The sequence below is a fragment of the Dasypus novemcinctus genome, chromosome 11 (genome assembly GCF_030445035.2).
Source record: "Dasypus novemcinctus isolate mDasNov1 chromosome 11, mDasNov1.1.hap2, whole genome shotgun sequence".
In the NCBI taxonomy this organism is placed as follows: Eukaryota; Metazoa; Chordata; class Mammalia; order Cingulata; family Dasypodidae; genus Dasypus; species Dasypus novemcinctus.
In genome coordinates this window covers 61,771,012-61,784,286 of record NC_080683.1, presented here as the reverse complement: position 1 = coordinate 61,784,286, position 13,275 = coordinate 61,771,012, and the positions used below count along the sequence as shown (strand labels likewise).

At 34.6% G+C, this 13,275-nt stretch overlaps 1 protein-coding gene across 1 annotated transcript in view; it reads right to left on the bottom strand.

Moving 5' to 3' along the window:
- Positions 1-910: 910 nt before the first annotated feature.
- SPACA1 (sperm acrosome associated 1) overlaps positions 911-13,275 on the bottom strand; it is a 15,780-nt gene continuing 3,415 nt past the window's right edge. The window contains exons 2-7 of the mRNA XM_004454503.3: positions 11,225-11,281; positions 7,770-7,871; positions 6,965-7,071; positions 6,189-6,324; positions 1,700-1,820; positions 911-1,149 (exon numbers count right to left, since the gene is read on the bottom strand). Of these exons, the coding sequence (XP_004454560.1) occupies positions 993-1,149; positions 1,700-1,820; positions 6,189-6,324; positions 6,965-7,071; positions 7,770-7,871; positions 11,225-11,281 (680 nt within the window). The 3' untranslated portion in view covers positions 911-992. The remainder of the gene's footprint in view (positions 1,150-1,699; positions 1,821-6,188; positions 6,325-6,964; positions 7,072-7,769; positions 7,872-11,224; positions 11,282-13,275) is intronic.

Below are 13,275 nucleotides of genomic sequence, written 5' to 3'. Positions count from 1 at the left end.
AGCAAACAAGATATTAAAGTCTGATATTTTACATGATGACAATGTTCAATGTGTTGTCATAAGAATTGATGAAAAAAAATTGGTAAGAGAAAAAGAGGTAAAGTAAAAAACTAAAGATGCTATTACAACCTCTGAAAAATCAATTTCTGATGAAGTCTACTGAATCAAATTATCTAATGTTTTGGTGTCTTATCTGATAGTTGTGATAACTGTATCTCGTAATGACAGAACACAAAAAGGCAGTGGTGATATTCAGAAATAAGTACCTTGGTTCTGAATTATCACCTGCATACCAAGCAGAAGGATGGTATTTATTTGTGGCCATCCAAAGTCTTTATTTCAATGTTCTCGTGAGAAATACAGAGCATGTTAAATTTATGTTTCCTCAGCCGTCTCCAAGTTCCACTTCAGTTCTTCCTTACCTATTTCCTATATGTAATCATAATTAAATTACCTAATCTATGAAAAGTTTTCATAGCTTGGCAATGCTTGGCACAGAGTATTCGCTGATTAAGTGTTGGTTGCTGTTTTTCTTATTTTTCATTTCGTGTCCAACAAGTGATGCTATGTATGTCCATGCCTACAGAGATTTCAAAGTGTGATTTGTTTTAGCAAGTCCAATCCACTGCTCCCAGGGGATAGAGAGTCTAATTTGCAAGGAATCTACATTATGTTTTTCTTTTTCAGGGCACAACAAACAAATCACCATTAAAGTAACCAAAAATGAGTTTAGAAGTTTTTTGTGTGTGTGTCTGCCTTATAAATGTCCCCAAGGTATTGTCTGAAATGGTAAATATTGAAAATAATCTAAAAATACTTTTTGATATCTCTATCATAAACTGTTTAAAACAGTTCTATCCTCACTGCAAAACCATCAGACTATGGTAAATCACTTGTCAAAACATAGAAATATTTCAGTAAATATTTTATTTTTATAATAACAAATCTGATATGCTCTTATATCCTCTGGTTTGTTATATATCATCCATACATCATTCATTCCATTCACTTAAAGCATCATCTTCATTTCCAGGTATTTCTGTTGGTGACTGGTCAAGAGAAGTAGAATCTTTATATCTCATAGAACTCAACTCAGAATGGATCTCAGTTGTTGATGCTTTGGACCCCCAGAAAGTCTTGACTGCAGACCTGGGAGTATAAAAACAAAACAAAATACTTTGTGAAGTTAAAACTAAAACTAAACATGTTTATATTTTTTATATAGAGAAGGACCTTTTTCAGTCACAAGATATTTTTACTTTGTGATGCATCAGCTACATACATCATGCCATAGTAGATGTACACTCCAATTTACCAGGGTATAATACCTGTTTAGGTTTCGAAAGTATTCTGATATAAATGAATTAGTATAGTAGCAAGGTTTAGAGTTGTGACATCTGCAATTGGATAACACAAATATTCATTCAATAAATTTAACTATTATAAAATTGTAAAAATTACATTTAGGAACTCTCTGGTAGCTGGCAAATCATGAGATAGGTTTCTTTTGTTTTTGTTTTTAAATCAAGGTGAGAGATGAAGTAGCCTGAACTAGGAGAGTTGAAGGAGGAGTAAAGGGGACTGGACAGTTTCAAGATATATTTAGGAGGCATCAGCAGCAGGGCTTTGAGATTATTGGATGAGAGGAGGAGGAGGAAGTTAATCAAGAGTGACGTGGCTGTTTCAGCTGTTCACCTACCAGTTTACGATTATGAAGATCAATACAAAGATCACAAATACACACATAATGACTCCTACAGTCAGGACAAAAATCAGGACTGCATCAGTGTCTGGTCGGCTTATTTTTCTCATCTGCAGTTCTGGAGAAAATACACACAGCTGGTTATTACTACTGGAAAAACAGGCAAATGGATATCTAAATAGAAACTTGATATTTGAAAAAAACTCTAGAAAAATACAGAAAGAATTAGTGAAAAGAAAGCTGTTAATCAATTTCCTTCATGCTTTTTGAAGTGCTCTTTATAAACATGTAGGAAAGTTGAAGGAATTTCCATGAATATCCTGAATATCCCCTTCGAGACAGTACCATTTAAATTTACTATCCATCAATCCACTTTATTTTTTTATACTTTTCAATATAAATTACCAACATCTGCACAATTACCCCTAAATACTTCAGCTGGCATATCATTAAAAGGAGTTCAGGGGAATGGATGTGGTTCGAACTGTGATGCCCACCCCCCACATGGGAGGTCCTGGGTTCAGTTCTTGGTGCCTCCTGAAAAAACACAAACAACAAGCAAAACAAATGAAAAACCAACTCAGGAAAGCCAACGTGGCTCAGTGGTTGGGCACCACCTTCCCACATACAAGGTCCCGGGTTTAAACCCTGGCCTACCCCCTCACTGCCCAAGTATCTCCGCCCCCCCCCCCCCCGCCCCCCAGTATCTCAAAAAAAAAAAAAAGTTCAATATTTGTTTATAGTATTTTTACCATTTGATATGAAATTTGCATGCAATGAGTTGCACAAAATATTTAAATGTACATTTACTTAGTTTGGGCAACTGCAAACATACCTCTGTAATCACCCAAACTCCTATCCCTTACTGGAATTCAGAAAGTCCCCTCCAGCCCCTTCCCAGTTAATCGTGATTTTCTTTTCCACCTTATGTTAGTTCGGCCTGTTCTAGAACTTCATATAAATGGAAACATATGCTACTACTCTTTTGTGTAATGCTTTTTAAAATTCAACATAATGTTTTAGATATTCATCCATCTTGTTGCATAGATCGATAGTTTTATTCTTTTATTACTGAGTAGTGTTCGCAATGTATTTATTCATTCTCTTACTGATGGACACCGAGGCTGTTTCCCATTTGGTGGTATTATAAAGCTGCCATGAACATTCTCATACAAGTCATTGTGTGAACAGTCATTTTTCTTGGCTAAATACCCAGGAATGGTATTTACTGGGTTGTAGGACAGGTGTATGCTTAGTTTTTAAAGGAACTACCAGACCTTTTCCAAAACTGATGTACTGGTTGTTCATGATTTGTGAATGTTTTCTCCCAGATTTTAGCTTGCTTACTCATTTTCTGAATGATTTCCTTTAATGAGAAGAAGTTTTTAATTTGGGCAAGTCTAATTTTTATTGTTTCCTTTTATGATGATTGCTTTCTGAGTCATTTCTAAGAAACCTCAGTCTACTCTCAAATCATAAAGATATTCTCCTATATGGAAGATTAATGGTTTTAGCCTTTACATTTAATACTATGATACATCTCAAATTAATTTCCTGTATATGGTGTAAGGTAGAGGTTGAGTCTCGTTGTTTTTAAATATCTACACATCACTCTTAAATCAAGCATTCTCTCCCATATCTTTTTGCTCTTTCTGCAAATAAATCAAAGAGAAAAAGCCAGTCAATGTTTTAAATGAAAAATGTTATATCACTGTTACGTTGTAAATTGGTGAAAAGCTAATTTACATCAAATATTACTTAGTTTGTGAATTATATCGCTTTCTTATAACCCTTCCTGGTCTCAAAATTATAGAAGCATAAAAGATTCATGTGGGAAAGGACTATAAAGATCATCTGGTCCAACCATTATGTTACACATATAAGTGAACCAAGGTCCAGGGAGGTTCACCAATTTGTGCAAGTTATGCTTTGGCTAATGGACAACCACAACTGCTTCTTTTTCTGGATTTTTTCTCCTACTCTCTGAACATCATGGGGTATAATTTTCCTTTTCTTTAAAATAACTGTAGAACTATAAACTCAACTTGGTGATCTTGTAAAGGTCTCACTAACTAGTTCCAAGTACCTATATTTATATTCCAACATATGAGATTTAAAAACCCTTTTATTTTGAAATAATTTTACAGAACTTGGATAAAAAACACCCTTTAGAACTAAAACCTGAACAAGACAAATGTTGAAATTCCTTTCTATTTATCCATTAGCCTGTAATACTAGCAAACAAAGTGGAGAGTGAGGAGTAGGAAGATTTTAGTTCACCTGTAGTCTTTTTACAAGGGTCACTTATTTTAGCTAGTAAGAAGTAGGCTGAATTTCCTTTTGAAATTTCCTACTTGAAAATAGGCTGAATTTTTATGCCCCTACTTTTTAGAGAAAATAACCTTATGCCTAAATATGAATGAGAGCTACTGTATGAATGAAACATCTGATGTATAAGAGAATGGATGGGGATTTTTCATTAGCAAAACCATATTTACCCTAAAAATATTTCAATGACATATTTTTTTTCAAGCCAGTATATTCTACCATATTGTGTGGACATTTATAACCAAAACATTTGTTTGATGTATAAACAGCCAAGAGGTTCTGTTTGCAGTGGTGTGCCCAATTTTCATCTTAAAAAGAAACGAATAGATACTGTAATGTTCTTCTGAAAATATTTTGTTTAACCAATGCATGTGCAGAAATGGGCGAGCTATTCCACCAACTTAGGAATGCTGTAAGACAGAAGTCAACTTCATCTCATTTGAGGCCTGACATTTTGTGATCTGTGTTCCAGCCCTTAGCTTATACATCGCCTTCTAATGAAAGGAGCTGATCACTAGACTCCTACCAAAGCAGTCAGGCTGTGGGGACAAAGACTGAGAATGATCCCCAACAACTTTAATATCGTGAACTAAGGCTAGTTGAGATATTTTTTCAGTTTGGCAATGTTTTGGTCCTATTAAAAACATTTTATTAAGATTGTCTTTTCTAAGGATGCCTGATATCCCAACATAGGAGTAAGATTATTATTAACTTTCACCATGAAGTATTCTTTTTAAAAACATTAAACGATGCAGCAAATAAAGTTTAAATAGTAAATAGTGTATTTTAAGAAATCACCCAAAAGAAACTTTAGTGGGTTTTTTGTTTGTTTCAATAAAGGACATTATGTTATCTCTAGACTACAGTAAAACTTTTTACTTAGGGTACATAAATGGCTTCAAAAACTCCATGAACTCCTTAAAATTACATATAACTTTTAGCTTGTTTGTACATGTGGCCATTTTCTGGGAAGAGGTTCCTGAGCTGCTTCTTGGCTGGATTCTCAAGAGAACTTGTGACCACCCTCCCAAATCCACAACAACAAAGATAACAATAATAGAAATAGTTAAGAGCAACTGACTTGGCCCAATGGATAGGGCATCTGCCTACCGTATGGGAGTCCGTGGTTCAAACCCCAGGCCTCCTTGACCCATATGGAGCTGGCCCATGCACAGTGTTAATGCGCACAAGGAGTGCCCTGCCACACAGGGGTGCCCCCGCCTAGGGGAGCCCCATGCACAAGGAGTGCGCCCCGTAAGGAGAGACACCCAGTGCGAAAGAAAGTGCAGCCTGCCCAGGAATGGTGCCGCACACACGGAGAGCTGACACAACAAGATGACACAACAAAAAGAAACACAGATTCCTGGTGCCGCTGATAAGGATAGAAGTGGTCACAGACGAACACACAGTGAATGGACACAGAGAGCAGACAACTGGGGGGGGGGAAGGGGAGAGAAATAAATAAAATAATAATAATAATAAATCTTTAAAAAAAAAGTTAAGAGCAACTGAACCAAGGGAAATAACTACCTAGATATAGAAGACATAATAGATGAAATTGAAAGACTTGTGCATGGATCCATATCACAAGGAAAACAGTTTCTAGTATGTAAAATTATGTTCAGGATAAGATTTGCCTTTTGTGACAAATATCAGGACAGTACTATTGCTTCATCAAAAAATACTTTCTTCAAATGAGAAATTTTTAAAGAAACATGTTTCACTTTATTTGTGTCACTGTACCAAAATTTATATAGACATCCATGAAAATTCCATTTATCCATTTTCACTTTTATAATGGAAGTAAAAGCAAGAATATAATTCAAGTTATATGACTGCTCTTTGGAGATTCTTCAAGAATACAGCAGTTTTCCAAAGTGAAGCACATCTGATCCTACTTTGTGAAACATAAATTAATTAGTACCTTACAGAAAAGTCTAAATGGTATAAAGCAGCGGTTCTCAATGGGTGGTCCCTGGACCTCCAGCACCAGCAGCATCCAGAAACTTGTTAGAAATGCCAGTTCCACCCCAGACCTACTGAATCAGATACTCTAGGGGTGAAGTCAGCTATCTGTGATTCAAAAAGCTTTCCATGTGATTTAAGTGTTCTTTAAGGTCTGAGATATAAGCAAATCAAAGCATTGTTAGGCACTTACCGCTTGTTGTATAGACCATGAATCTAACAGTTGCAATTATTTCATTATGATCCAGGGTGCTACACTCTAAAGCAACAGGATAAGTTTCTCTGCGTACATCCAGGATTGCTGAATCATTTCCAAGTATAACAGCTTGCTATTTAAAAAGAAAAAAAATTACAAAGTATCAAATTCTTTATGTATACTTATGATCAGAAAATAATCTATTTCCTTTAACAAAAGAAGAGTCACTTTCTCTCTTAGTTTATTTCAGTAATTATTGTGTACATGGATTTTGGAGTCAGACAAATCAGACTTTAAATCCCAACCATACCATTTCGTGCCTATGTGACCACAGACAAATTACTCTCTGTACTTCAGTTACTTATCTATAAAATGGGTATACCAATAAGCTCCACCTCATAGGATTGTTATGTGGATTAAAAGAAAATATAGTGCTTGGTGAGTGCCCCACACTTAATAAGCCCTCAATTAATATTAGCTAGTATTTTCATTACACAACCCGTATGTAAACCTATGAAAATACTGCTTCCAAAATAGAATACTTTCTATACAATGGATGTTTTTAAGTTCTGATCATAATTGATTCTAAGATGTTTGTAAAATGTCAGTCATACTAAATAATTTAAAATATTAAGATTACAATGATAATAGTGACTTTACTGTCATTTTTGCAAACTGCTTTTAAAGAGAAAGTTTTTTAAGAGTCATCAGGATTGGGAAAAATAAATTTTATCACTTATTAGAAGCACCAAATTATTACACTCATTACTCACTTGTTCAGTCCTTAGAAGTTTCCACATATATTTGAAACGATTCACAGGAGATATATGAATACACCCCAGTCTAACAGTTTCAAGACTTTCTGAAATTGGTTTTCCCCCTGAAAAAAGAAAAAAATATATACATACCATTGAACATTGTAAATTACTTTTTAAAAAAGTTAATTATATGCTGGAAGTTATCAAACATATTATTAGGAGTTTGAATGTAGAGGGGCAGAAAGGAATGACAGATGCAAAGAAAAAAAATCACCAGAAGCAGGTGAAGAGATGTCATAGCTGTTTGCTCTTCCTGAGGAATAAATTGTGGATAAGAGGCATAGCAAGGGCAATCAATTTGGAGATTTATTAAACTTTTGAGATGTACTAGAGGCTTCCAATTTATTGGTTAGGGACCCTGCCCCTAAGATATTGAAATCTCATCATAGCATAATTTGATAGAGAATGGCTGTTAGAGTTCCCAATGTAAAGGTACCAATCTACCAATAAAATGTCTTAATAAAGAGTCAAAATTGTTTCACTCAATCATGGATCCTGAGTACAGTAAGACTCTAGTTTGTTACAAAGAATATGTTAAATTTTAGACCTCACTGAAAAATGTAAAGCAAAAGCAGAAATTTATTCAGAGATATAATGGTCTAAGAAGAAATAGTATTTTAAATTTTATTATGATTTCATTTCACTGAATTCATTGATCATCTTCCACTCAGAGGCACCCTGAGTTAATGGCCTGAGTTAAGGCTGTTCCCCTGGGTTAACCCATTCCCTCAGCCTCCCTCCGATATAGAGTCCAACTCACAGCCACAATCTACTGGTCCACGGCATTCTTCCACCCGCACAATACATTTGGATTCACCTCCAGGGCATCCATTTGTTAATATAATTTCTCTAATACCAACACCTTTGGTAAAAGAAATTAGCAAATGTTAAGACAAACTAATTCCAGAGTTTCTTTACTTTTCTAACTTAGGGTTTGGTTTTGGATAGACTTCTCTCCTGATTTCAGGATTTAAATTCCTAAATTCAGGATAACATTTTAAAATTCTTTTATGAATTATTTCATAAAGCAGCATTTCCCAAAGTGAAACACTAGATCCTATGGTTGTTACCACAAGCAAAAGGATTCTACAATGATACACATTTAGAAATGATATGGTTAAATAAAATTAAAGGAACTTGGGAAGCGACTGTGGCTCAATCAGTTGGGCTCCCATCTACCATATGGGAGGCCCAGAGTTTGCGTCCCAGGGCCCCCTTGTGAAGGCAGGCTCGCCGGCACGCTGCGGAGAGCCACCCAGCCCGTAAGTGCCATGGAGAGCTGACTCAGCAAGGTGAAGCAGCAAAACACACAGAAGAGCACACAGGGAATGGACACAGAGAGCAAGCAAGCCACAAAGGGGAGGGGAAATAAAATAAATAAATGCAAACATAGAAGAATGCACAGCGAATGGACACAAAGAGCAGACAGCGTGCAAAAAGCCACAAGGGGGGGAAGGGAAAAAAAATTAAAGGAACTCTGAGTACAGGATTTTTGAGAACTTTTAATAGACTAATCAACTAGTGTGCAATTGTGTGTAAATTTTCATTGATCTAAAATGCAAAATTTTTAATCTAACATCTTTGAAATCGGAATGCCTTTAGAATAGATGGCATGTCATAGACTGACAGCACTTTTCTTTCTTAGAGGTACATAAAATGCACCTCTTACAGTCAACAGTCTTAGATTGTATTAAATACAGTAGTACAAAGGATTTCTGAAATTTATTTTACCATGAAACAATTTTGGGTGGGGGAGATAGAACTTCCGGAGGAAATTCCAAAATCAACTTCTATCGTAAATGATACTTAGATTGGTAAAGTCTGTATCAACCATAGAAGGGACAACCTGCGAAGAGTCAGATCTCCATTTCCAGTAAGATATTCTTTTGAATAGCTAAACTTGTTTTGTAACAGGAAAGCATGTCCTTACCAACCAATCACAGAGCTCAACTGCACTTGCCTTTCATGGAGAGCCATGATAAAAATGCTGGGTCAGAAACATGTTGGACCATGTCCTATGGCAAAATGGCCTGTATACGACTATGGGCACAGGTAAAAGAAGAGTCCACCTTGATTTTCTCATCTCCCAGGTTCTCTCTTTCAATCCCTACAAGGTGTTAATCATAAAACTCATTCTCAAGGGAAAGCTGAAGACTGGGGGTGGCTTACAGCAGCACTTCTTGCCTTCAAAGTGCATGTGAATCACCTGGAGACTTTGTTAAAAGGCATATTCTGATTCAGTAGGTCTGTCTAGGTCCTTAGATTCTGAATGTCTAACAAGTTCCAAGAGGATGCTGAAGCTGTTGTCTATGGAACACACTTTGAATAGCAACGGAGAGGACTCCATATAAGGCAAAGAGACAAAAGAGGAAAGGTTTCTCTTGATTAAGAGATGACTGAGAAGGACTGCAGTGAGAATCCACTGAAATTTCTAAAAGGTATCTCTATAGAAGCATTCTCTAAAATGCATAAATATCTTCCAAGCAGGTATTTGTGTTTATCTATTTAGCCAAATAGAGTTCATTGAGATGATGTGTTTGGATTTTCTGTAAATCCAAGTCCCACCTACAAATCTGCCCGTGTGCTCTATGAAAAGAAACTTTTGACTAATAAAATATTGTTTTGAGTGTTAAACAGGATTTTCTCTAAAGCATTTTCTTCTTCTAAATAGGCCTCTTATAAGCTAAGAAGTTTTTTAATATTTTAGATATGAAATACTGGCTTTTCTGGCTTATTTTTCTCCTTAGAGCTTATCACCATCTAACATATTACACCTTTTACATATTATTTATTTGTCTAACCCTACTAAAATACATGCTTCTTAAAGGCAGCAAGTTTCATCTGTTTTGTTTATTGCTGTATCCACAGCATTTATAACAATGCCTGGCACATAGTCAACATTTTTAAAAAATCATTTGTTGAATGAACAAATATACAATTTATAAAATACTTTTTCAAATAATAGAGACAATATCAATTACTAAAACTGTCATTAAAATAATCTTTCTCTATCTGCTGAAGATTTCTCAAGTAAGCAGCAAAAGAAAGATGCAAGTTGCAAATAAATAATCACAGCCTTATTATATGGATTACTCTCATTTTGAGACTTTGACCCACTAAGATGCCTAGGTAGAAAAAACAGGTTTAAAACCATCTCAAATAAAAACAATTCAGGCTCTTACATTTTTTAATGTAAACTTTTGTGTGATTTATGTATCTTTAAAAGAAAAAGAAAAAAAAAACATAATTCAGGTATAATTTTTGACAAAAAAAATTCATTCTGATCTATACCTGCAAGGATTTTCTATCTTCTTATCCTCTGGTTATTGTGCTCCTTTCCCTCCCCTCAACTGTCCTTTTTTCTACCTCTTTTATCAGTTGTCAAACCTCCAGCAAGCAACCTGCTGTCAGGCAGTTAGAATAACTTAATAAAGAGAACTTAATTTCATTGTGAACTATCTATTGCCTTCTCAGCACCCTATCTATAGTAGTGATTCTCAAAGGATGGTCCTCTAAACAACAGCATCAGCCTCACCTATGCACTTGTTAGAAACGCAATTTTTCAGCTCCTCCCTAGACCTAGTGAATTAGAAACTAGGGTGACTTCAGCAATCAAACCCTTTAGGTACTTAGGATGCAAGCTGAAGCTTGAGATCCACTGGTCTATTATAGCATTTGTAGCCTTAATTCCACCCCTGTGCAGGAGATTTTATATCCAATTTCTATCTACGGAATGATCAAAATAAAACATGGTCTTTGAACATTGTCTTCCCCACAAAGCCAATACCTTTTTTCTAAGACATGACATACAAGTTAGAGAATGTAGAATTTAGCATAGACTATTACAAATAAGCAAATTTCTTGATAGATTTGCCAACACAGTATGTGGGAAAGACATCTGTGAGATATAACAGAAGATCTTTCTTCTTCTGAACATCTGTGAGATAGAGAAAATTTTACTTCGGTGAAGGCAGTTCCTGTGCCAAAATATACAGGGAGCTGGCTTAAAATAAGAGTTAGAGGTTATGAGGTGAAAATATCTTACCTTTTAAAGACAATGAGGCTGAATTCTGTGTTTAAATTATAGTTATTAGATATAGAAATCAATGAAAGATGAATGAGTATACAAGTAACAAATTTTAAAATTCTACACTATTTTAATCTTCCCATCCCATCCCAAATTCTATATTGATTTCTATTCTCTATGCTACTTACCACATGTAACAGTGCACATTCCAAATTCTACTTCTTTAACTACTGTCGAATTTGTAACTAAAATAAAGTGCAAAGATAGATTATTTAATCATATGAAAGTTTTTCTAAGTGAAAATTTCTTACTTGGGTATGGAAGATAAGAGTACTTATCATATGGACAGCAGAAAGTTTTTAAGTTTTTTATATAAACCAGAGAAGATGTACCTTTCCTAGAACATGTCCTGATCTTGTTTAAAACAAAAGAAACCTAAACCTTTAAAGAAATGGATTAAGTTAGGAAATAACGTGTAAACAAAATAACCTGTAAACTATGCTTATACTTATAAACTTTGTATGTAACAAAAACTTTTTTCTTTAGTTAGTACATTGTGAATTATAGTTTTAGAGATCAGAAAAGCACATGAAGATGTGCCAATTGAAAGGCACAATTATTTCTATTCTCTATTTTTAAAAAAAGAAAAAGGGTATAATTTCCATCCAAAAGAGGTTGCTTTATACCAAGTGTTCATTAAAATTATATAAGGTATAATAGATTAGTTCTACTCATTTTCAAGATTAAGTTGGTAAACTTAAATATTTCTAAGAATGTATTTCAACACTAGATTTAGTAGGATAACCTAGGAATATACAAATTCTTAAGAAATTAAATATTCATGGTTCTAAATCACATAATAAGATTTTCTCTTTTTCTAATTGTTCAGCAATTTGGCATTAATTTCAGTAGCTCAGATTAGCATCAATATCTCAATAGAAAACTATATAAAATGAAGTGTTAGAACATAAATTTTAAAAGCAATTTGTTAAAGTTATATTCATATTTACTTAGGAGCAACAATATTACAGGGGAAAATGCATCGTACTTGAAGTCCAAATATCTGCTTCTACCCCAAGTTAGCTATTTCAGTCTGAACAAATTATTTCAATTGTTCCTCTATAAGAGACCTTACCTCATTTGATTATTTAAAAAATTAAGTGAGATAATCTGTGTGAAAACATTCTGGAACCAGATGAGCACTATAAACATGTTTAACATGTCATCATTACCCAATTCAAACTCATGCTGTACCTTTCTGAGTTCATTTAATGCTATACAAGGTCTTTTTTCTTCCTATTTTGATTACTGTACAACCTTAATATTTTCATAAATACTTCTACTCTGTCCTTTCAAGCACCAAATACCAGTGCCTTGACAACAAATAGGCACTTGACGTTAAATCAACAACTGAATTTGTTAAATAAGTGACTTTACTATCATGATGATCAATTTTGAATTGATATTTCTATGCTTGAAATGCTTGGGTACTTACTACTGGCACATTATGAGATATAAATTAAAAGCCAATCCAGAACATGGAAAATGTAGATAAAAGAATGGTGGACTACTTTAAAATATAACCTCTTTTCAAAAACTATTCAAAAAACACTTAGTCAATCAGCTCTGCTATTAACTAGCTATACTACCCTTACCCTAGGAAAGGTACTTAATTTCTCCTCACTTCAGTTTCCTTATAGAAAAAAAAAAATGGGAAGATTGAATCCAATTTTCTCTACAGTCCCTTTGGCCTTAATGATCTATGATGTCTTAAACCCAGGGAACAATTTTCTTTATGGCTAGGAATCTTACAGTGGTAGATCAAGGAAATTACATGTTTCTGGACTTCAGGGTGGCATTTGTCAAAATTTCCCATGATATACCTATGAGTAAAAAGGAAAATAATGGTCTGAATGTCACTGAAGTTGGATGTGAAGCTGGTTAAATAGCAAGACCTACAGATGCTAACTAACTGGTTGGTGTCACTGTGGAAGGAGTTAAGTGTCACAGGGCTCTGTCCTGTTCAACATTTTTATTAATGACCTGGGTAAGAGTACTGATACCATGCTGACTAAATTCAGGGATTCTGCAAAGTTAGGAAGGATAGCTGATATGTTTGATAATAAATTGGGATCTAAATAAAGACAGGCTGGAAAAATGGGCAAATCTAACAAAATGAAAACTAAGAGGAATAAATATTAAGTTCTACACATAAAGCTGAAAAGCCAGCTGTTCAAAA